This window comes from Peromyscus maniculatus, chromosome 4 (assembly GCF_049852395.1).
Source record: "Peromyscus maniculatus bairdii isolate BWxNUB_F1_BW_parent chromosome 4, HU_Pman_BW_mat_3.1, whole genome shotgun sequence".
NCBI lineage: Eukaryota > Metazoa > Chordata > Mammalia > Rodentia > Cricetidae > Peromyscus > Peromyscus maniculatus.
Genome location: NC_134855.1, coordinates 85357264 through 85380638, shown reverse-complemented (window position 1 = coordinate 85380638; position 23375 = coordinate 85357264). Strand labels below are relative to the sequence as shown.

At 36.7% G+C, this 23375-nt stretch overlaps 1 protein-coding gene across 5 annotated transcripts in view; it reads left to right on the top strand.

Moving 5' to 3' along the window:
• Mettl15 (methyltransferase 15, mitochondrial 12S rRNA N4-cytidine) overlaps positions 1-23375 on the top strand; it is a 170457-nt gene that overhangs the window by 59852 nt on the left and 87230 nt on the right. For all 5 annotated transcript variants that reach the window (XR_013050632.1, XM_015999240.3, XM_015999237.3 and 2 more), the window contains one exon: positions 7879-8015. Coding sequence is in view for 4 of the 5 variants with exons in the window: in XM_015999240.3 (XP_015854726.1) it covers positions 7879-8015 (137 nt within the window). In the remaining variant the exon portion in view is untranslated. The remainder of the gene's footprint in view (positions 1-7878; positions 8016-23375) is intronic.

The window sequence follows — 23375 nt, the reverse complement described above, 5'->3', positions numbered from 1 at the left end:
ACTAATTAAGATATCCCAGAATTTGAGAATTATTTGGTTACATGTGGTTTTATACTTACTCTTCAATGAATAAATAATAGAAATGACATGTTCGGGGTTGTTCTTGACATGAAGGAAACATACACTTTGCTATGTTCTTGTAATAAGCCTTCCTCCCATCAGCCTATTCAGCACCTTCTTGCCTGCAGTCTAGTTACTGTAGAAATAGAAGTCTCTAAACCACTATTTCTTATATCCTACTATCTATCTAATGCTATTGTGTCTTAAGAATTATTTGGGAAGGGCTTATACTTCTAAAATTCTTAAATGCTTGCCTGACATGCACAAGGCACAAGGTTCTTTCCTCACTATCACTGATAAGAATAATGCACAAAGTGTCCCATTTTTAGCTAAAATAATATAAATTCTTTGCTTCAGTCTTCCAAGAGCAACATAATTTGACTTGATACCATCTTTTCAACATGTTTCTTGTTTTCTACTTCACAATTCTAACATATGGACTAAGGAGGGAATAAGTTTCAGTAAACAGCAAAACATTTGGAAATACCTGAAGATAGTTCATTTTTCCTGTTTCTTTTTTCCTTTCTGATATCGTAGATTCCATTTTATTGATGTTACAATTATTTCTTTGCATTCTCAAATCCCCACATCAGACTGGAGAGCCTATACACAATATTTGTATTGCCTCCTATGGCTCTACCAGTGCAGAATGCTCAATTAATATACAGAACATGGATGAATGCCGTACAAAATGTGTCTATTTCCTAAAAAATGTCTAAAGTTCAGTATGTGTTTTGTGTATTTCAGTAATTCAGGCTAGAATTTATTGTTGACAAGCGAAATGTAACTGTAAATATTTTTAAGGCACTTTATTTCTTTTTGAGGGGGTACATGTCATTTTATTTATTCATCTATTTATTTTACATACCAGCTGCAGTCTCCCTCCCATACTCCCGTCCCAGCCCCTCTCCCCAATCTCTCCACTCCTATGTCCCAATCCCCTCCTCTTCTGGCTCCCTCAAGGAAAGGGCAGGTCTCCTATGAGTATCAACAAAACATGGCATATCAAGTTGCAGTATGACTAAGCACCTCCCCATATGTTAAGGCTGGGCAAGGTGACCTAGTATGAGGAATAGGGTCTCAAAAACCAGCAAAAGAGTCAGAGAGCCCCATTTTGCTGTTAGGAGTCCCATAGAGGACCAGGCTTCTGTATCATATATGCAGAGTACCTGGGTCAGTCTCATGCAGGCTTCCTAATTGTAGGTTCAGTCTCTGCGAGCCCGTATAAGTCCAGGTTAGTTTATTGTGCGAGCCTTCCCATGGCGCCCTTGACCAACATTCTGGTTCCTATACTCCTTTCTCCTCTGATAGAACTAGAAAATATAATCCTGAGTGAGGTAACCCAGACCAATAAAGACAAACATGAGTGAGTCCTCATAAGTGGATTTTCACTGTAAAATAAAGGATAACTTTGCTACCATCCACAGACCCAGAGAGACTAGGTTATAAGGAGAGTTCATGGGGGGCACCCAGATCTCCCTGGGAAAGGGAAATAGAAGAGATTTCCTGAGTAGACTTAGGGCAGGCGGAGAAGGGAACATGAGCAATCAGGTTGGGAGTCACGGAGTGGGAGAGCGCTGAGGGGGAATTTTGGGGTTGCTTGGAAACCTGGCTCAGGGGAAACCCCCAGAAGTCTATGGCAATGAGCCCAGGTTAGACTTCTAGCAATAGTAGATGAGTAGCCTGAACTGGCCATCTCCTGTAACCAGATTGGTGCCTAGCTCAATTGTTGTCAGAGAGGCATCATCCAGCAACTGATGGCAGCATATGCAGAGACCCACAGCTGAACATTAGTCAGAGTTCAGGAATCCAGCATTTTATTTCTTAAAAAAAAAAAAAAGTCAAAATTAAAAATTACCAGGAAAAAAATTCTTAGGAAGAAAGTGAAGCCAGGCCATATTCTTTCCAAATTCAGATGGTAACTTACTATTAAAAATCTTGCACAGATTGGAAATGACTAATCAACATTAGGAAAATGTAATTGGGAGATCTGTCCTCATGCTGTTCATGGCTAAAAATTTCTTCATGTCCAATTTTAGCAATGGTGTTCCAATGTGAATTTTTTAATGGTTAGAACTGCTATATTGAAAAGAAATCAATTTATCAATTTCTTAGTCTCTTTTGATGATTTCAGGTACACTGGTCTCTTATCACTTTCCTTATTCAGTAAGGAGCATTACCATAGTCTCAGAGACTTCCAGACATAGAAAGCATGCAAATATAGGGCTAAGTATAGTCCAGAAAAATGAAAATTTGTATGAGTAGAGAATTAAATTTATTTGTGATTATTAGCTTTATCCATCTATGATGTTTTGGTTTTAATGTTTCATTTTAATTTTGGTTACTATTTTTAAATTAAAAAAAAAAAACCTTAAAGCTATAACCTGTGAGTTCTTCTGTCTTCATCAGAGCTTGTGACAAAAGCAAGCAATATTTATACCAGGCAACATGCAAAACAGTTGTTTGTTCTTAGAATATATTCAACCAGCTTATCTTCATAAACACTCTGAACAAAATGAAATGGTAAAATAGTAGTTGCTTTTATGTATGATGAAGACCTATGAAGCAAAGCTCGGCCTTAGGCCCATGTGTTTAATGCCAAGACCGGGGAGGCACAGGCAGGTGGATCTCTTGAGTTCCAGGACAGCCTGGTCTATAGAGAGAGTTCCAGAACATCCAGAGCTACACAGAGAAATCCTGTCTTGAACAATGATATGAAATGAAAGAAAGAAAGAAAGGAAGGAAGGAAGGAAGGAAGGAAGGAAGGAAGGAAGGAAGGAAGGAAGGAAGAAAGAAAGGGAAAAAATCATTTGCATTTCAGTGATATCACTTTGATAGGGGAATATTATTGGATGACAGATTTAGTGATAACATTGCCTTCAACTGTCTTCCTTCTGGACCTTCTCTGTCTCTTCATAAATTGAAGGATTTGGATATTCAGTTATATCACTTTTTGCTCTGAAATTTTTTCTTTCCCATGTCCAAATCAGATCTACAGCTGTGGTTCAATTGTTAATTCACTGCAAAGAAATAGGTACAACAGGATAATTTCTTTGATTTTAGGTGATTATGGAGATACAATATTAATTATTTGATCGAAAACAGTTAATGTAAGCCGGGCGGTGGTGGCGCACGCCTTTAATCTCAGCACTCGGGAGGCAGAGCCAGGCGGATCTCTGTGAGTTCGAGGCCAGCCTGGGCTACCAAGTGAGCTCCAGGAAAGGCTCAAAGCTACGCAGAGAAACCCTGTCTCGAAAATCCAAAAAAAAAAAAAAAAAAAAAAAGAAAACAGTTAATGTAAAACAAAAAATACTTTTTTTTTCATTTTAAATGTAAAGATTGCTAACCGACAAAGAAAACATGTTACAGAATTAAACATTACAATGAATTATAAATTATTACTGTTTTCAAAGTGTTCTCATTTTAATGAATCAATTTACTTGTCAATAACAGTTTGATGGTCTGCAGTAGTTGACAGCTTTTGCTGTACTCTTAGAGTAATGAGGCCTCCATTTTGGCAGCTCTTTCTTGACTGATGCATGCTCCTTGATGTCACCTGATTCTAAGTGGTGACCTTGGGATCCTTAGCTTTTTTGTCCATGTCATATCAACAAGGACGCATTAATGTACTATTGATCTGTCCTCATTCCACCAAATTAAGTAGGAAGTAGTTTATTTCTTCTTTAAACCACTTTTATTTTTATTCTGAGAAGAAACTGTCTTCCTTCCTCCCCATATGCCCCCTCATCTTGAAATGTGCATGTGCCTGCATGCCATTACTCATGGCATGCCCCAGTGAATTTTTCTGAGTCCTTTTGTTCTGCTTATACATACTCACCAAAACCAGAAGTGATGCTGTTGTGTGCCACAGAGGGACACAGACATCGCAAGAACTACTGGCATTCCCTAACTGAGGGGTCACCCTTTCGGTCCGTCATCTAGAATAGTGCTCTCATTGGATACTAGTCAAGTCATGACTTGTCCATCTTTGCTCTTTCCTCTATCCAGTGTCAGAGAAGTATCTCTTCTTAAATACAGTTTCTCTGCTGCTTAACCAGCATTTCCCATTTATTTTTGCTAAAAGATGCAGTGCTTCTTTGCAATAAAATGGTTTTGGTAGTCTCCAAAAGAAAGGAAATATAAAACAATTTTTTTTCTTTTTCCCTGTGCCAAAAAAAAAAAAAAAACCCACAAGGAACATACTATTAAAAAAACACATGCCTAAAAAGAGAAGGGAGAGTGCAGGAGATAACGAAGCACACCTCAGAACTCATCCTGGCACAAGGAGTGGGATGGAGGGGAGGAGGAAGAAGACTTAGAGCCTGAGAGGAGAGGAAGGAGAGAGGAAGAGAAGGAGCATGGATGAAAGACATTTTCACTAGGACCTGGTGGATCCCAGTGGGGATGGCTGATCCACAGTTAAACTTCATGGTTTGACTCTGCTGTGGGTTGTGGTAGCTATTCAGTTTTATTTGTTTTCCTCCTCTGTCATTCCCTCTCCTTTTAATTTGTTTAGGAAGAACACTGGAGGAGTTGGTGCTGATCAAACAGCCTTCGTGTCATCTCAGTTGCTGGCATCATCTTTTGCCTTTTTCTTTTGTAAAAAACTGACGATTTCCACTTGTCCATTTTCCTTCCCTGTGTTTTCCTTAGAGCAAACAGGATTACTCTCATGCTTGGTAAACTGTAAAATCGTTTCCCTTTCTTCCTGGAGAAACTCCTGAAGCTCAGAGAACTAAGATGATGTAGTCAGGGCTATGCAGTTAATAAGTGAATTATCCAGAACAAATTCAATATCAACAGTAAGTTTGATTTTTTTAAATTAAGTAAGTTGTAGTAGGTAGCATGAGATTACATTTGTGACGTATTTATAGAGGAGGCATATGAAAAGGGTCATTTGAAGCATGTTGATTTGTTTTGTAAATTACTAAGAAAAGGGTGCATCAAGGATAAAGTTTTCTACTATATTATCAACTTGTGAGAATGAAAAATGTCACCTAATATCATATTAACTGTCCATGAGAATGAAAAAATCATAATGCACATTATAATTTTAAAAGTGAAAAGTGATGGCTCAGGTCACCCATTTCCCCAGGACATGTGGTACTGTTCACTTCTTGTTTCATAAATCCCATTTATCTCCCACTTTTTGCTTGCTGTGTCTAGTAATGAATGATTTTTCTTCTCATGCAGAAACTTTCTTGATTGATAGTACTCTGGAGGAGAGAGATGGCTCAGCGGTTAAGAGCACTGACTAATGTTCTAGAGGATCCAGGTTCAATTCCCAGGCCATCTGGTGTCCAATCACACAAGGATAAAAAAAAAAAAATCAAGGAAGATAGTACATCTCCAAGAACATAATCATGATATATTTAAAAATCAATAGTGTAAATACTTTTAAATAAGAAAGCCACACCTTTTAACAAACTTTTTGGGATTTATTTGACCTGTGATAAGTTAATCATTTGAAAATTGTTTATTTAAATCCAGTTTTCTGGGCAGTATTTGATGTTGATACTATATGAGCTTTGCCTGGGGAAAGTTCTTTGTTTAAATTATGCTGAAATCATGACTTTAAAACAGAGATGAGGATGGATAGAAGATTTGTAACTTAGAAGATTTTTGCTTACTCACTAAGAACATGAAGGTATACACTGGGAAATAAAGTTATCTGATCCTGAGATTTGTGCATGTCTTTCTCCTTTAAGATATTTATTTGCTTATATTTCATGTGCATATGTGGTTTTTTTTTGCATGTATGTCTATGTACAGTACACATCCCTGATGCCAGCAGAGGCCACAAGAAAGCTTTGTATTTTCTGGAACTCCAGTTACAGATGGTTGTGAGCTTCCAAGTGGATGCTGGGAACTGAAACAGAATCCACTTGAAGAGCAACCAGTGCTCTTGACCACTAAGTCTTCTACAGCCCCTCCAAATGTGAATTTCTTAAAATGTAAAATTACTTTTTAAAGTAGTATAAAATATATATCCATGCTTTTTGTGCCAATGCTGGTAGAAGTATATTAAGTTCTGTAAATTTTTTATGCTGGTGCTGGGGAAATGGCTAACTGTAAAAACAACTTACCATACATGTGTGAGATCCTGAGTTCAAAGCCCCAGAGCCCACATAAAGCCAGGCACATGTACCCACCCAATACACACATGTCCATATACATGCACCAGACATGTGATACAGAATCATAGATTATATACACACCACATAAAAAAAATAAGTAAAAAAATTGTGTCAACGCTGCTTGTACATTATTTTGTTTTTTTACAATGTTTAGTTCACTTTGTTTCATGGCCATCTTCTTTCTATTTTAGTGAGAAGACTTCCTCCAGATTAAGTAGGTTTTAATGTTCAAGGAGTAGACACATTTTAATCCATTTCAGGAATTTCCCTTCTTGTGAAGTTTGTACATACAATTTTTAACATATATACTTAAATATATTTTAACTCTGGTTGATAATTCTCATTGTATCCAACATCACTACATTGTCCTTATTTTATATTACCAGTGACCTTATTGAAATAGTCCATTAAACTAAACGCATGACTTTGGGAGGGTGTTCAGATTTGCCTAACTTCCAAATCAGTCCTAACCAACTAATTTGCTTGCTGTTTCTTATGGTCTAGATCTGGGGTCTTGCTCAACTGTAATTTCACAATTCTGTTTACAATGTGACCAAGTAAGATAACTACTTTGTATGTCTGGGAAGAACCACACATTTAAAGATACACATCTAAATATATTCTAGTGTTCTGGTAGAATTATTGGCGAATCTTTCACTCTCCAAAGAGTCATGGTTTGGATGAGAAATAATATTCAATTAGGCAGTATGGAATGGCATATTCTTTGTATTTTCTTTCTAAAAACCATTTCTTTCATTTTTGAGATTATAGTATAACTAAATCATTCCCTCCTTCTCTTTCCTCCCTTCAAACTTTGCAGTATACCTCTCCTTGCTCTCCTTCAAATTCATGGCCTCCTTTTTTCATTAATTGATATTACATATATATTTATATACATGACTATAAACTGCTCAGTCTGTGTAGTTTCTTTTATGTCTTTTATTATCCTTGCTTTTAAACAATAGAGACATTTAAAGGTATTAGAATTGTGTTACTTTGGTGGTTATTTTTAAAGGTATGTACCTAATTTAATAACAAGCTTAGAATTTGTCTCAGCTATTTAGACATAAGAAGCCTTTGACTTTTTTGTCTTGTATATGTTCAGTTTTTTACTTTTCAGATTGTATTTTATTTGTTCTGTGACTGTTTTTAGGAATATCTATTCTCATTCCCATCTTCATGAATATATCTAGATTTCATTGCAAGTATTTAATGAAATCAGTATGATGTCAGCCACTCCAATTTTAAGCCATCTCCAATAATGTGACATTATTATTATAGGGAAACATATTTGTTTGGGAGTAGAAGAAATTACTCTTTCTGAAAACCTATTTTTTTCCTGAAAAACATTTGTCTATGTAATCCACCTCCAGCCAGTTTTACTGGCTATAAAGCACTATAAAGCTAGCATCATGGCAGAGTGGCCAGTTTGACCTCATGGGGAAATATTAATATAACTTGGTTTTCTAGTGGATTTTACTGATATTTTGATGAGGTTTCCTTTTTTAAAACACTTAAAGCTCAAAATAAAGCCAAGTCTCATTTCTGAAAATTTGAATATAAGGCAAACAACACTATTTTTATGTTTGTTCCTAGTTGTCTACTTTTACAAATTAAAGGAGTTCAAAACAATGTTTTTATGTTAATGCTAAAGAGTAATTTTTTTTTCTATGTTGGTAAGGTTTTTCTAGATATGACATTTGGTTCAGGAGGACACACAAAAGCCATGCTGCAGAAGGAACCAGATATTACTGTCTATGCTTTAGACCGAGACCCAACAGCTTATGCACTTGCCGAGCAGCTTGCCAAAGCGTATCCGTAAGTAATACTGTATTTGCTTTTGGTGCCCAGTTTCACCAGGTTTGGGTTCTCTCCCTGGAATTCACTTTACCTTGAATGTTGTACTCTTTTTTTCCTAATTGGCTATTTCACTGTTCAGACACATCCCTGCAAAAGACAGAATTCATGTAAACAATGTCTACAATGCCACATAAAGTAATGGCATTAATGCACATATACTTTCTAAATCTGTGGGAATAAAATACAAAACAATGCCTCCAGTATATAAGATTAAATATATGTTGAAAATTTTCAGAAACACTATTTTGACAATTAGCATACTGTCAGGAAATCATTCTTGTTAGCTGTATTTAGTGATGTTTACCTCTAGTATGTACTGCTCACCAAGCAGAGGCACATGGATCTCAATCTTGAGACCAGGAATGTAAGGCCTACCTGGGCAAGATATGAAGACATCTTCTCAAAATATTACACAATACAATACAATGAAAAACTTTAGTAGTTACTTTCTAGAAATTGAGCTGAATAAAGTAGGAGATCTCACAGAGTATTTATATCTGACAATAATACACCTGCTTCTCTGAATTTTCTGAAATTCACATAGAGATTTATCCTTTTGCTAGAGCTAGTGGGCTCTCATGCTGCCACTTTTAAAATGAATAAATAGGATCACAGAGATGGTTCAGCAGGCAAGTGTGCATGCCTCCAAGCCTGACTACCTGAGTTCAGTCCATGAGTCTCATGTGGTGGGAGGACAGAGCCAAGGTCTACACGTTGTCCACTGATCTCTGATCTCCCCATACGTGCAATGGCTTGAATACTCACATATACCCACACTCATGGGCACACACACACACACACACACACACACACACACACACACACACACACACATTAAATATTGTCTTAATTTGTATTATGAGCAATCACTAGAGAATCGTGTGACTCATACAGTAAAATGGCATCATATGGTGTTTATAATACTTTACTCGAGAAGAGAAAGTGTCATGGAACTTAGGTGACTGTTTCCCAGTTTAAGGACTATTTTCAGGAATAGAGATTTTTATTCTGTCACACTCAGCACCTGGAATCAGGAAAACAGACTGGAATTTGACTTTATGGGAACTCGTTATTACTTACCACTATCTAACAATGAAATGGCATCTTTGGTCAAATAGCACAGTATGGCCACGGGGAAGTTCATCTAGAGTCTAAGAGTAGAATCATTCCACATTCAGGTGGAGGATGTTTTCAACCATGCTTTCAACAGATTGTCCAGATCTAAAGAGAAAGATTCATGCTCTCAATGAAATTCTCAGTAATGTACATTCTTCTGAAAGTCTGTCAGCTTGATCTCATTTTCTCATTTTCTCTAGAAATAATATGAAAATGTGGTTCAACAACATGGTGCTTTTTAAAAAAATTTTTTAGGTCTTTCTCATTTCTTCAATGTAACATAGTAGTATTTATTTTAAGTAGATTTTATTTTACCAAGCATAATATTTTTCATTTTGTAGATATGGAAGCTATTAGTGTTAGACATATAAAAGTTTGAAAGAAATAAAAATTATCTAGCTGTTTTTATTAAAAATTCCCAGGTAAACAAAAGAATATAAGGGAAATCATTTACATTTATTTGATTATTCCTTTGTACATGTGTGTACCACAGTACACTTGTAGAGTTCAGAGAACAACCTGTGGGAGTTCTCTCTTTCTACAATGTGAGGCTTCTTGTAAAGGATCCATTTTCAGTTCCCAGACCCATGTAGGGCAGCTCACAATCACCTGTAACACATCCGCCAGAGGATCCAGTACCTCTGTAGTCTGCTGGCAGCTGCACTCACACATGTACTTCACTCCCACCCCTATACATATGCACACGCACACGCACGCGCGCGCACACACACACACACACACACACACACACACACACACACACACAACACATAATTAAAAATAAAAACCCAACACGTGATATGATAAAATCGCTACCTGTAAATTTAAATATCCATGTAAATTTAAATACCTGTTATAAGAAATGGTGTTAAAACTCCATTCACAAGAGGCCCTAAAAGTAAATAAAATTGTTAATAATAAGTTTATCAATTTTTCTCTTTCAGATAAAGTGTGACTTTATTAAATGCTGTACAAGATCTGAACAAAGGGAAACATTTGTTTGGGGGTAGAAGAAATTACTCTTTCTGGAAACCTAGTTTTTTCCTGAAAAACATTTATCTATGTAATCCACCTCCAGAAAGCATTTCAATTTCATCTTAACTGATATTTTGTTTTTTATTTGAATGATGTGATATTTTTTATAGTAGATAGAAAGGACATATTTTTGAATAAAAAACAGAGGAAGCCTATATTGCCAGATATCAGGTAATACTGTAAAATGATTATAATTAATCAGTATGGCATTGTCATGAGAATAGGCCCAGTGAGTTCTTAGAGATTCTGGAAACAGATTCCACTAAGTAAAACAATTTAAAGAATGACAAAAATATTTATACTTATTAGTAAAATAGCATATTATAATAAATAGGATTGATGTGCCTTTCAGCTTTACAGAAAAAAAATGGACCTCTATTTTTATATTACATTAAAAAGTGACTTCCAACAGAGGGAAAAATGTGTGAAAAAATGGTAATAAAATTCTAAAAGTAAACTGAAGGAACAGTATAGAGTTAATTTCAATTTGAGAAATTTCCCTAATCACACTCACAGATCTATAAATCAATTTAGAAATCATATTCTATAAAATAGAAAATCCTGGTTATAAGATGATACACCAATTTTTAAACAGTAAATTTGAGAATGAAGTCTGATATATATTTATATAGAATGAGTTTTGATAAGAAGAGCACAAAATCCAACTGTCAAAATGGACATAAAAATTCTTGTTAGATTTCTTCACAGAACACTTTGAAAAGATGATCCAACTTAGCAGTGGTAATGAAGGTAATGAACTTATAATGGTACACTATGGAGAAGTATAATTTTGCTAATGAAGATATAGGGAGCAAACACATAATAAATTTAAAGGCTATTTATAATACTAATATAAATATATGCTTTTTTGTCTGAATAAAAAAGGCAGTGTCTAACAAGATAACTCCTTGGGCTTAAACATTGTGTGTGTGTGTGTGTGTGTGTGTGTGTGTGTGTGTGTGTGTGTGTGTAGTCTGCATAGGTACTTATTGAGGACTTGGTGACAGGAGGTTTTGGAGAAGAAAACAGTAGCTAAAAGAAGCTATACTTGTATGACCACATGTATGCATATTCATGTAAATTATAATATACAGTGTATTATTGTATAGTGTATATATATACATACACACATATATAGACACCTATATATATCAGTAGTACAAAATGGACACAAGAAAAATTTGAATGGAAGTCATTTCTGGGAATACTGGATGTTTAATGAAATATTATCTTCTTGAAACAAGGAACCACAGTTTGTGTTAGAGAACACAATGAAATGAGTAGTTTTTTACTTTAATGTGAACATCTTTTGAGAAAATAATTACTTCTTTATGTATTTGTGTTCCTGTCATTTTAAAATGCTTTACACTTCTGAAAATTTTCATATTATTTACCCTGTCAAAACTAAGTTAGAAACCAGCATTTTTCTGAAAACTGAACAATTCAGGCAAATGCTGACTTTTCTGTTAACCAATTTTAGCTCTTTCAGAAAAGATGACACGTTAGATTTCCTGCTGTTTGAAAACTGTACCTTTCCCCACTGCCTCTGAAGACTATGCCAAGGAAACACATTTAAATTGGAGCAGCGGGGCACGCAGTTTAGTCTTAGCTTACTGGAAAATGGATGTTCAAGGCAATTTAAAAACATATAGGATCCTTTCTAATGACTTGAGGAGCAGTATGCATTTCATGTAATAGGTTCAGAAAATATAGAAATGTTTGAAGAGGGAAAGAGAAATTATGCTGATTTCATTATTGTGTTTTTTCAAGCAAATTTTTAAAAGCTAGGCATTTATTGCTTTCAGCAATTTAAGAACTTTCCTCCATAGTGATGTAATTGGGAATTTATCTGTATGATGCAATATATTCATAATTATGTATGTATTATCTTTACATTAGATGTTTGACATTTACATTCTCTTCTTAAGTTAAAAAAATCTCAATTTTTGTCACATTTGCATATGAAGTCAAAACAGGGAAAAGTCTTTAATTCATGGCTTCAGGTTGCTTCATATGTGCTTTCCACCAAATGACAGTTACTAGAAGTAATTTACGTATATTCTCTGGCAAAGCCAAAGCAGTTGAATCTGGTTTTGCATAGCAGCTCAGGTTATGTTCTCCAGGAACTAGAAAAAGAGAATGCCGACACTTTCTAAAAAAAAAAAAAAACCTCTTTTTTTTTTTTTAAATTCCTTCTGGCCCCTGGGCTATAGGATGGTACTCACTGCATTCAGGGCAGGTTCTCCCCATTAATTAATACACTACCCAGAGATGTGCCTCACTAACTTAGATGATTCTCAATACCATTAAGTTGGTAAGATTAGCTATCTTACATGATAATATTGCTAGACAATGGTAATTCCTAGTCTTCCAACTTTCCAATTTTTTTCTCCATTAACTTTATACAGCATGACCAGTTTTGATAAAATGAAAATTTTATTAAAATAGTTCCCTCATTTAAGTACTCTGGTGCCTTTCCATTGCTCTTAAGTACAAGAGCAAGATCTTGAACAGGGTCCAACATGGTCTGCTCTAGGTTAACTCCTTGGCATGTCTCTTCTGTCTGTTGTGATGACTTGTTTCATAGTTCCTTTCAATGTGCTATTCTCCTTACTGTTAGGGATCTTTGAATATTCTGTTATCACCACTTATAAACAAACATTCTTTCCTGTTGTAACATTCCTACTTCCTTTACCAAGGTAACATTCATCTGGTCGTGGCTGGAATTCATTTCCTCCGTAAATCATCACAGATGTTCTAGACTAGAATAATACTGATACCATATTATCTTAGAACATACTATACTTATTAACTGTCATGAACATAACCAAAATTTAATATTTATGAAATTATCTGATTGCTGTCTATTTTGCCTTATACTGTAAGCTTAGTAATGATATAAGCTACATGTCTTAATTTCTTTATACCTCTCAGGACTTAGAAATTTCATGAAAACTAGTTAGTACAAAACATACTTATGAAATAAACACATTCATCAAGCCTTGGGAATTTTAAACCAAAGTTCAGTGGTTTTACTTTCACAAAAAATAATTCCATCCTGTAATGTTGATATACCATGGGCAAAGGTTATATTTACAACATTCATTTTTTAGACAACTGTGTTATCAAAAATATGTGAAAAGATAATAGACCACCATCTGTAGTTCAAAGATATGTCATATAGTTGGATGGGTAGGATCGTGGGGAGGTTCTGGGAGGAGTTGGGTGTGGTGGTATTGTGTTCCCCAAAATATTGTGCACCCTAATAAACTTATCTGGAGTCAGAAAACAGAACAGCCACAATATTAAACATAGAGGTTAGGCAGTGGCAGCACACGCCTTTAATCCCAGCATTCCAGAGGCAGATATTCGCCTGGATCTCTGTGAGTTCAAGGCCACATTGTAAACAGCCAAGCATAGTGACTCACACCTTTAATCCCAAGAAGTAATGGCAGGAGGCAGAAAGGTATTTAAGGTGTGAGGACAAGGAACTATAGTCTGGTTAAGCTTTCAGGCTTTTGAGAAGCAGTTCAGCTGAGATCCATTTGGATAAGGACAAAGAGGCTTCCAGTCTGAGGAAACAGGATCAGCTGAGGAATTTCAAGGTGAGATAGCTGTGGCTTGTTCTGCTTCTCTGATCTTCCAGCGTTGACCCCAGTACCTGGCTCCAGGTTTGATTTTATTAAGACCTGTTACAATTCTTGCTACAGTTGGGGAAGGGGAAACACGATCAAAATACATTATGTGAAAAAATTTTAGGTTAAAAATATTTATAAAACAAAAAATGTACATTTTGAACAAATTCATAGAATGTAGCCAAATATGTGAATGATTTTAAGAAAATTGTTTCATTAGAGGTAATCTTAATTTAACTTTATATAATACTTAATATTCCTATTCTTCCATTCCATTTCATAAAATGCTAATTAAGACCCATGAAAACAATTTCATGACTTATTTAAAAAGACATATTAAGTAGTTTTCTAGGTCTGATTATCTCAGGATGTATAACTGGCAGATATTGTATTCATTTTTTTGTATCACTGTCATGAAATACATGACAGAAACAAGAGGCTAGATTTGTTTTCTGATTCTGGCACATTTAGTCCACGGTGTAGTGGCTACGTCCTTGGCATCAGAATTTAGGCCCAGCGACATACCAGGAAGCAGAGAGAGAGAGAGGCCAGAACTACAGTTTGAGTAAATCCTTCAAACACTTGTTCATGGTGATCCACTTCTGTCAGTTTGGTCCTACCTTCTGAAGGAGATAAGCTTCCCAATACAGCACTACTAGATGCAGCGTAAGTGTTCAACCCCTGAGCTTGGAAGGGATAGTTCAGACTGTATCAGGTACCATTGTTATCTCTATTTGAAGATGAGAAAACTTCGAAACAAAAAGTAAGTGACTCACTTTTTCTCATTAGTAGATGTTAGAGCCAAGACTATAAAGAAGCTGCAGTCTTGCCTTGAAGTTGTACATGACGAAGGAAAAGAGATGGATGTTAAATTTGGAAAGATTTGAGGTTCGTGTGACAAAATTTTACTGCTGTACACAGAAGGATGAATAGGGAGTAAATAAATAATATAGACTGCTTGAGCTCATAAACCAGTGAACAAATGTATGTTTCCAAGATCAAGTCATTTACCCAAGAAGAAGAACATGAAGTACAAGATTCTGGGTAAAATTTGTGAAAGGCTTGTGTTCACCTCTAGGAAACTATTCTACATGACTTGGTGATATTGTAGGGTTGGACTACTTTCTTTATACTTGCCAAGTCACATGACTAAGAATTCTTCCAAGTTACCAAAAAGAAAAAAAAATACATTTTTGGTGAAATTATTAAGGCCACTCCATGTAGTTAAAAGGGAGGTTTATTTTGTGGGGTAACTTACAAGTGAAGGGATAGGTAATAGGGTCTGGGAAAGGTATCGCGCAGTCCAGCGGTGTTCTCTAGAGAACTCTGCTCAGTCTACCTCCAGCGTCCAGGGTCCAGGAATCAAGAGAGCTGGTGCATCCAGATCTCAGGTCTTCAGGGTCCTCTCTTGGCCCCGCCTTGTAGGTGTGAGAGTTACCGAAGCCTCATTGGGGGTTGGAACTTCCAGATTAAAGCTGGAATGTCTACCAGCTACATTACATCTCATCATTTTTAAATTAATTTTATGATTTTGAGTAGCGGTGCATTGATAGCTACATTGGTATAAATTTGTTAGAACTTTTAGAGTTACATTAAAAATGGGAAGATAGAGACCATTAACTGAAAGTAGACTTTCTTTTCTTGTTCGGGGGTTTTTTGTTGTTGTCCTTTGTTTTTTGAGACAGGATTTCTTTGTGTAGGCTTGGCTGTCCTAGAACTAGCTCTGTAGACCAGGCTGGCCTCAAACCCACAGAGATCCACCTGCCTCTGCCTCCAGAGTGCTGACACTAAAGGCATGCACCACCATGGCCCAGAAAAAGTAGAAGTTCTAATGGGTGATTAAGAAATGAAAATCCGCAGCCGGGCGTGGTGGCGCACGCCTTTAATCCCAGCACTCGGGAGGCAGAGCCAGGTGGATCTCTGTGAGTTCGAGGCCAGCCTGGGCTACCAAGTGAGCTCCAGGAAAGGCGCAAAGCTACACAGAGAAACCCTGTCTCGAAAAACCAAAAAAAAAAAAAAAAAAAAGAAATGAAAATCCTTTCAGTCTGTTGTATAGCTGTTAGTTACCTTTTTGTCTCTATGACCAAAGTACCCAAACAGAATAATTTAGAAGGAAAAGAGTAACAAAATAAAAAGCCCACAAAAACAAAACAAAACAAAACAAAAAAACAGAAACTAAACCATGGCATTTGTTTTGTGTTCGCCAACTACTCCTAACATTCAGCCTACCCTGGAGTGTGTTGATATGATCTGCTGGAAAAGACGAATGTTCCCTTTGCCAGAAGGTAAGAATTGCAGATACCTTTTTTTGGGGGTGGAAGAGATAGCCCAAACCTAAAAAGATAAATACATGTTTCCTCTTCTATTGTGAATGTTATTTACATTCATAGGTATTTTGCCTGTATGTATATCTGTGTGAAGGTGTTAGAACTCCTGGAGCTGGAGTTACAGACAGTAGTGAGCTGCCATGTGGATGCTGGGAATTGAATCCATGTTTTCTGGAAGATCAGCCTGCTCTGAACTACTGAGCCATCATTCCAGCCCCTGGATATTAAATTCTAAGCTTTCAGTTATTTGTGCTACAATCCAAATAAGCACAGAGGTTAGCTACCTAGTAAGGGAGTGGGGTGGGGACAGAGTGGAGAGGATTCCCAAAGGAAGAGAAAATAGATGATAGTGTTATGGACAGATAAAGGTGAAACCAGAATAGAAGGATTAAATAGGAAGAGTGATAGAAGAGAGGGGTAAGGGATGGACTGTAGGGAGGGACAATTAACAAACACTAAAGACCATTTGAAAAACTATGTGGAAAGCTACTACTGTAGAAACTTCCTAAAATATATGCATATAAGAAAGGAATCTAAATTAAGCCTCCAAATAGTAGGTTATATAATTCACCAACAAGGAAAACCTCTAGTGCCAGGAATAGGTTACATCTTGTTGAGTCATTGGTCAAACATGTCCCATGGAGCCCCCCAAATACCACAGGCTATTGGTTGCTTTCTACAACATGATGATAAGGCCCTGTTGTTGAAGACAATACTTACTGTGTTATCCAACACAGTGATGTTAACTAGAAGCTTGACCCCAGTGAATAACCTTCATGGTACTAAAAGGTACTCTTCATGCTACCAGAGGAGAAAAGTAATCATCAATATCACCCAGCTACAAGTCCTGCAACCTAAAGCAGCAACCTGCCTGCAAGATACACTGGGGCAATAGTGGCACAAATGTTATGGGAGTAGTCAGTTACTTTTTTTATTGTATTTCAGGCTCATTCTGTGAGGTAGAACCCATGCCTGACACTGTTTAAGTGGCCAAGAACCTAAGACTCAGTATGTCATGGGCCTGGGGGAAAGCCTACTACTATTATTCTGCTACAGGAATATAGCAATAAAATGACTCCTAATGACATACTTCTATACCCATGCATCAGTTCCTCACTCAACCCACATTAGAGAAACTTCTTTGCAATACTTAGGAATTACCATAGAGACCAACTGGACTATGTAAACATGACAGACAATAGAGCACTCAGTTCTAAATGGGATGCTTTTATCATACTCCTTCCCTCAGGGGTCTGTGTGGAAGAGGAAGGCAGAAAGGTTGTAAAAGCCAAAGGTGATGGATGACTCCAAGGAATCAGTGTCTTCCAGACACAACAGAACTGATACACATAGAAACTCAGAGATTGACTGCATACACAAGGCATGTATAGGTTCAAGCCAGATTGGGTGCCCAGCACTGAGATAGGAAAGTGGACACATTGTATATTCTTGCTCACCAAAGATAGAAGCTGTATCTAACAGATGTTTTTGTCCCCAGTCAATAGCTCAAGGCATGGAAAAAGAATACTTTTGATAACAAGTGTTTATTAAGGTTTAAACAAGGCAGAAATTAATGGTGTTTTGGAAGGACATGTTTTAAGATTCTTTTGCCTTGAAAGGCAAGTTGACCTAGAGGCTTTGAGTACCTTGAACATTGCCATTCCTTAACCTGTTTTGTCTTGTTTACCTTGAAATATGGTAGAATGTGAAATATAGATGCCACGAGGAAAGGGCACATGGTTTGGAGTGAGATGGATTTCAGAGGAAGAAGATCTAATGTCTGCACTGTGCTCAAAACACTTACTGTATGTGGCACAGGAAATACTTAACTGTGCTCCTTATGTGCAATTTTAATAGTAACTTGGAGAACAGGTGATAGATATGTTCAGGAGTTTTCCATATCCTACATATATAAAATGAACTGCTTCTTCCAGCTTTCTAGGTTGACCCACATCTTGAATTCTCACTGGTGTGCTGCACAGTCACTGTTTGTCCTTGTATCTTTCTTTATCCACAGTGATGTCTACTTACGTTTATATCATGACCCTTCTTTGCTTGACTGCTAGCTTCTGTCTAGATAGCAAATGGAAGACGGTATCATGAAAGCAGTAGTCAAGGATAGTGAATTTTGACTGTGCTTTACCTGTAGCCACAGTCTGCAGTGAAGACCTCTGCTCCTATGTTGCTCCTGTTTGATGTCATTCTGGTTTTTGGGGATTCCAGACAAGTGTATTTGCCGTGGCTTCTCTTCTTTACTTCTTAGATTTAAGAAATTTCTCCATCTCTCTTTTGTTCTTAAATATTTGTGCCCTTCATATTTATGTTGCACAGATTATTATTAAGTAATGAATCCTTCTTTAAAAAGTGTGTGGGTGCGTTGCCTGCATGTCTATCTATTTGCACAGTGTGTGTATGCTTAGTACCCAAGGAGGTCAGAAAAGGGTGTTGGGGCCTCCAAAACTGAAGTTATAGATGTTTGGGAGTCAGCCTGTTGGGGTGCTGGGCTCAAATCCAACTCTTCTGAAAGAGCAAACAGTGCTATGAACCTTCAGGTTGTCTCTCTGGTCCCTGGATATGGTGTCTTTTTTGAAGTGATTAATCCATGATAGCAGAGCCCCTTGAATGGAATTAGTGCCCTTTACAAAAAGTTGAAGGAAAGTACCCATCCGTCTTCTGTGAGGCCACAACCTTTATCTTTGCCCCGTGTACTCTATATGACACAGTAAGATGCCTTTTGAGCAGAGGAGGTGCCCTTACTAGAAACTGGACTGCAGATAACTTCCGCTTAGACTTTCTGACCTCCAGGATGGAACACATTCCTGTAGTCCTAGCTTATTCAAGTCTGTGGTACCTTCTCAGAACACCATGAACAGGCTGAGAGAACCTTTCACAACTCCCAAGTATGACTCCACTTTTTCCCCTCTCTGATTTACTTTTTAAAATTAATTATTAAAATTGGCATAAGAAATAATGGGTTTCATCTTAGCATTTGCATGTATATATATATATTGTGGATATGATGTAGCTTTACCATCTTGAAATGAGAGCAGTTGTTATTACTTACAAGCGATCCCACAAGATCAGGCCTATGGGCACACCCTCTCAGAACTGGGCAGAACTACTTGGGTCTTTCCTTGGGATTACAGAAACTTGCTCCTGTCTGCCCCTCCCCTTCAGTGACAGGAATCCTGCCTGCCACATGTAGTCTTGGGATACTATAGTACATAGGAGAGAGAAGCCTAATTCCAGTGGAAGGCTCTGCTTACGCTGCACCTAGCAGCTCTCACCCATGTTAGGGTGGGAATTTGGGCTTTTGAGATCACCTGTTCTCCTGAAAATAACCCCTCCCATTCCCACAAGTGAGGAAACCCCTAACAAAGTCTCCTTAGTTCACCATCAGAACTTCAGTGGAATTATTGCTTAGCTCTGTCTTTGTTGTCTTATCTAGAGCAATTAGCATTTGTTCAGATCTCTATTTGAAAAGTGATACAGCACTATTGCCTTGTACATCATACCTTGCTTATACTCCTGCCACATTACCCTCACCACCCTCTCTCACTCTGCCTGTTTGTGAGGGGTTTGTGAACATCAGTGAGCAATTCGGCTTTATACCACAGGACTGTGTGCCTGTTTTCTGCTAGTACTTCCCTGTTTTGTTTTGTTTTTTACTATGGCTCTGTAGTATAATCTGAGATCAGGAATTGGTTCTCTTTTTTCTTGAGATTGCTTTGGCTAACAGGAGCCCTTTGTGCTTCCATATGAAATTTAGGAGTTTTTTTTCTCCGTTTCTGGACAATTTTTGTTATTGTTTCTCCATTATTCCTGCCTTTTGCCCTGAACAGTTCATATTTTATGAAATTCGTTCCCATGCATAAAGCAGAAGGGAAACAGTTTGAATGGGGCAGAAAGAGGGAATCAGGGACATGGAGTACTATGAGGGTGGGCAAAAGAGTGAGGTGTGCATGAAAAGGTCATAATAAACCCCATTTTTTAATGCAAACTTAAAATCAATAAAAAAGAATTTTTTGAAAGCAAGAAAAAGACAAAAATAAATCATTTTCTTCTATATGCACATGATGTCAACTTTCTAAAATATGTATTTTTCCTCATTGAAGAAAGTTTAAGGTTTTCTGGGTTTTGCTTTTAGCCTTTGCTTCTGAAGCTTAAAGTTTCTGTAAGGCTAATTCTTGACTCACCTTTATTATACATATTATATTGATGATTATTTTGCTCATTACTAATATAAGAGAGCATGCTTTGCTTATTGCAAATAAGTTATGGTTTTTATTTTCTAACAAATGCAAATTTCATTGTAGACCTACATTTTAATATATCTATGCTGGCTCCCAATTAGTGTTATAGATTTATTCATAGAATATTGGCTTAAAAGTTTAGAAAACTGATTCATGGAATTTAACATGCACATTTGAAATGCAAATTATATTTATATTATGATAACTATGAGAAAATGAATTACCTCCTCACCAAATTGAGATAATCCATTTTCATTGCCTACGTCATTTGAACATACCCATATGGTAGAAGATTAGAATAGCAGCAGCTTGCTTGTTATAACACTTGCTATACCTAGAAAGACTTCATTTTATCTTGGGTAAACAGTATATATTTAGAGGCATATTTTATTACATGAGAAGATTTTAGTAGAACTCTTTATGTTTTCACTTCTAAGCTATTAAAAGAATGAAAACAATAGTTATATTTTCTCAACCATCATAGGCTAATTAAATTAAAATGAGTGCGCTCTAATTACATGTGTAATCCTCCTGTTCTTTCTACTCCCATTTTTTGCCTGATATTTAAAGTAAAACTGAAATCAGCAGCTGCTAGATTGGATTATCTAGTTTAGTATTGTGGCTGTTTTTTTTTTTTTTCTCTCTCTCTCTCCGAGAAACCAGAATGTATGTTTAATGCACAATTCAGTGTCCATTTTACTGCCTGCTCACTATTAGGTCATTGGGTTGGCCTAGGGAATGTTCACAAGCCCAAGATCAGATTTTTATAGTACAGGGAGAGCTCATTATCTAATAGATGAGTAAACTTTTTTTATAAGGCTCAGAGTGTAAATCTATGTGGTGAGAAGTTCCAAGTGTATTCTAAAGCTAAATATAAATTATGTTTGGAATGTGTATTCTTATTTTCTCCGGAACTTATTTATTTAACTCAGTTCCAGCAACTGTATTTTGGGGCACATATTAAAAGCATCTTTTGGGCTTTCACCTAGATAAAAAGAGCAACATAATCCCTTCTTACTGCATCAAGAAATACAAATATTAAATAAGTTTTTACAAGAGAGTAACAGGCTTTAGGGCCCAGAAGTCTTAGGTGTTAAGGAAATAGTATAGAGTTGGCTGAACATTATAATGGAGCACCAGTACCATTGCAACAAATGTTCATGAAAGGAGCCCTTTTTGTAGATGACATATTGTGAACATTTCATAGTACAAGTAAAATATTCAGTAACAAGATACTATTCGTCCATTAAATATGTCACTGATTGCTTTAAATTAATGTTGAAATAATACTCTGTACAACAGATTTTATCTATTGTAAAATCTACAGAGATTTTCCATGGTGCAGTGAAGTTTTCAGGGTGAGATGAAGTATTTCCACTGACCACAGGAGGCCACTGGATCTGGCCTATATTTTTTCAAGAAGGTTCTCTGAATTCATCCCAATCCTTTCATCAACCTTATAATACAATAAACTACTTTTACATTATTTAATAACATTGCATCATAACTCTTACTGTCTACATTCTGTCCATTTAGCTAAAGTCTTATTCCATCAATCTTTCAAAAACAGTTGCCATGCCTTCTGTGAAATGTAGATGTAACCAATCGTATTATTAAAATAAGAAACACAGAGCCAAGGTAAAAGAGAAAAGCCGAGAGGTCAGAGCTCAGAGATAAAATCTTACCTCCTGCAGTGCTCCTAGCTTCCCCGAGAGAGGGAGGTACTTCCTGTGTCCCTGTTTAAATAATCTTTCTGTTCTGCCTTCTCATTGGTTGTAAACTCAACCACATGACTGCCTCATCACTGCCTGTAAGTACCGCCCTCCAGGTCTTAAAGGCGTATGTCTCCAATACTGGCTGTATCCCTGAACACACAGAAATCTACCTAGCTCTTCTAACCACCATGCTCTTGCTATGGCTCTAATAGCTCTGACCCCAGGGCAACTTTATTTATTAACATAAAATTAAAATAACATTTCAGTACAAATAAAATATCACCACATTTCCCCTTTTCTATTTTAATAAAAAGAAAAAAGGCAAAAGGTTATAACTAACAAAAGAAAAACTATATACAAAAGTACAATAACTATATACAATATATACAAGTAACAAATACCTAAACGATGTCTAGTCCATTTGTATTTGACAAATCAGAGAAAATAATTCCCTTATCTATCCTATTTTAGTAAGTCCAAAATGTATCTAATTCACTTTCTATCCTAATTAATCTTCAACTATAACTAACTAATCTTCAACTCCCTCAGAGACCCAAGAAGGAAATAATATTAGCTAACAAAAATAAAAACAGGAAGTGCACAAAAGCAGCTTCCAAAAATTTTGTGAGTTGACAGAAACAGCCAGCTGCCTGGACAGTCACCTGAGGTTTCTCCACAGTGTTGGGGCATCATCTTCAGCCTATAGGCTTATGGTATCTGACAGACTCATTTGTGAAGTAGGTTGTACACAAGGTCAACAGTTCAACCTCACACTGGGTGAGAGCAGTCCATGTACCAGAAACACCTGAATTCCACTAGTGTCATGTCATGATTCAGGATTTTAAATTCTGGAAATTGTTGATGGTTTTTGAATTCAGCTGTCCATTCTTCTTGGCTGTGTATATATGGCTTCATCTAAGCATGCCCTTCTCCACATCCCTCTATTAAATGCCAGTCTACTATTGAGAGGCGTGAGCTTTAGTTGCTGTTCCATTGCACAACAGAAGCCATCGGCCCACTGCCTGTTCAGCTGCCTTCTAAGAAAAGGACACTGTACCTTTTCCGGATTGTGAAGTCCACTTCAGGGATGGTGCCATATTGTCCTGGCCTCAGAAGATGCCTTTTGATAAAGCCATAACCATACTTGTTTTGGCAGGAATCGGTAGTCCTTTGTTTCGTGTTCTGTCTGTCCATTTTGTCCTGTTGATTTGAGGATACTTTGTTGTCCAGTGGCTAA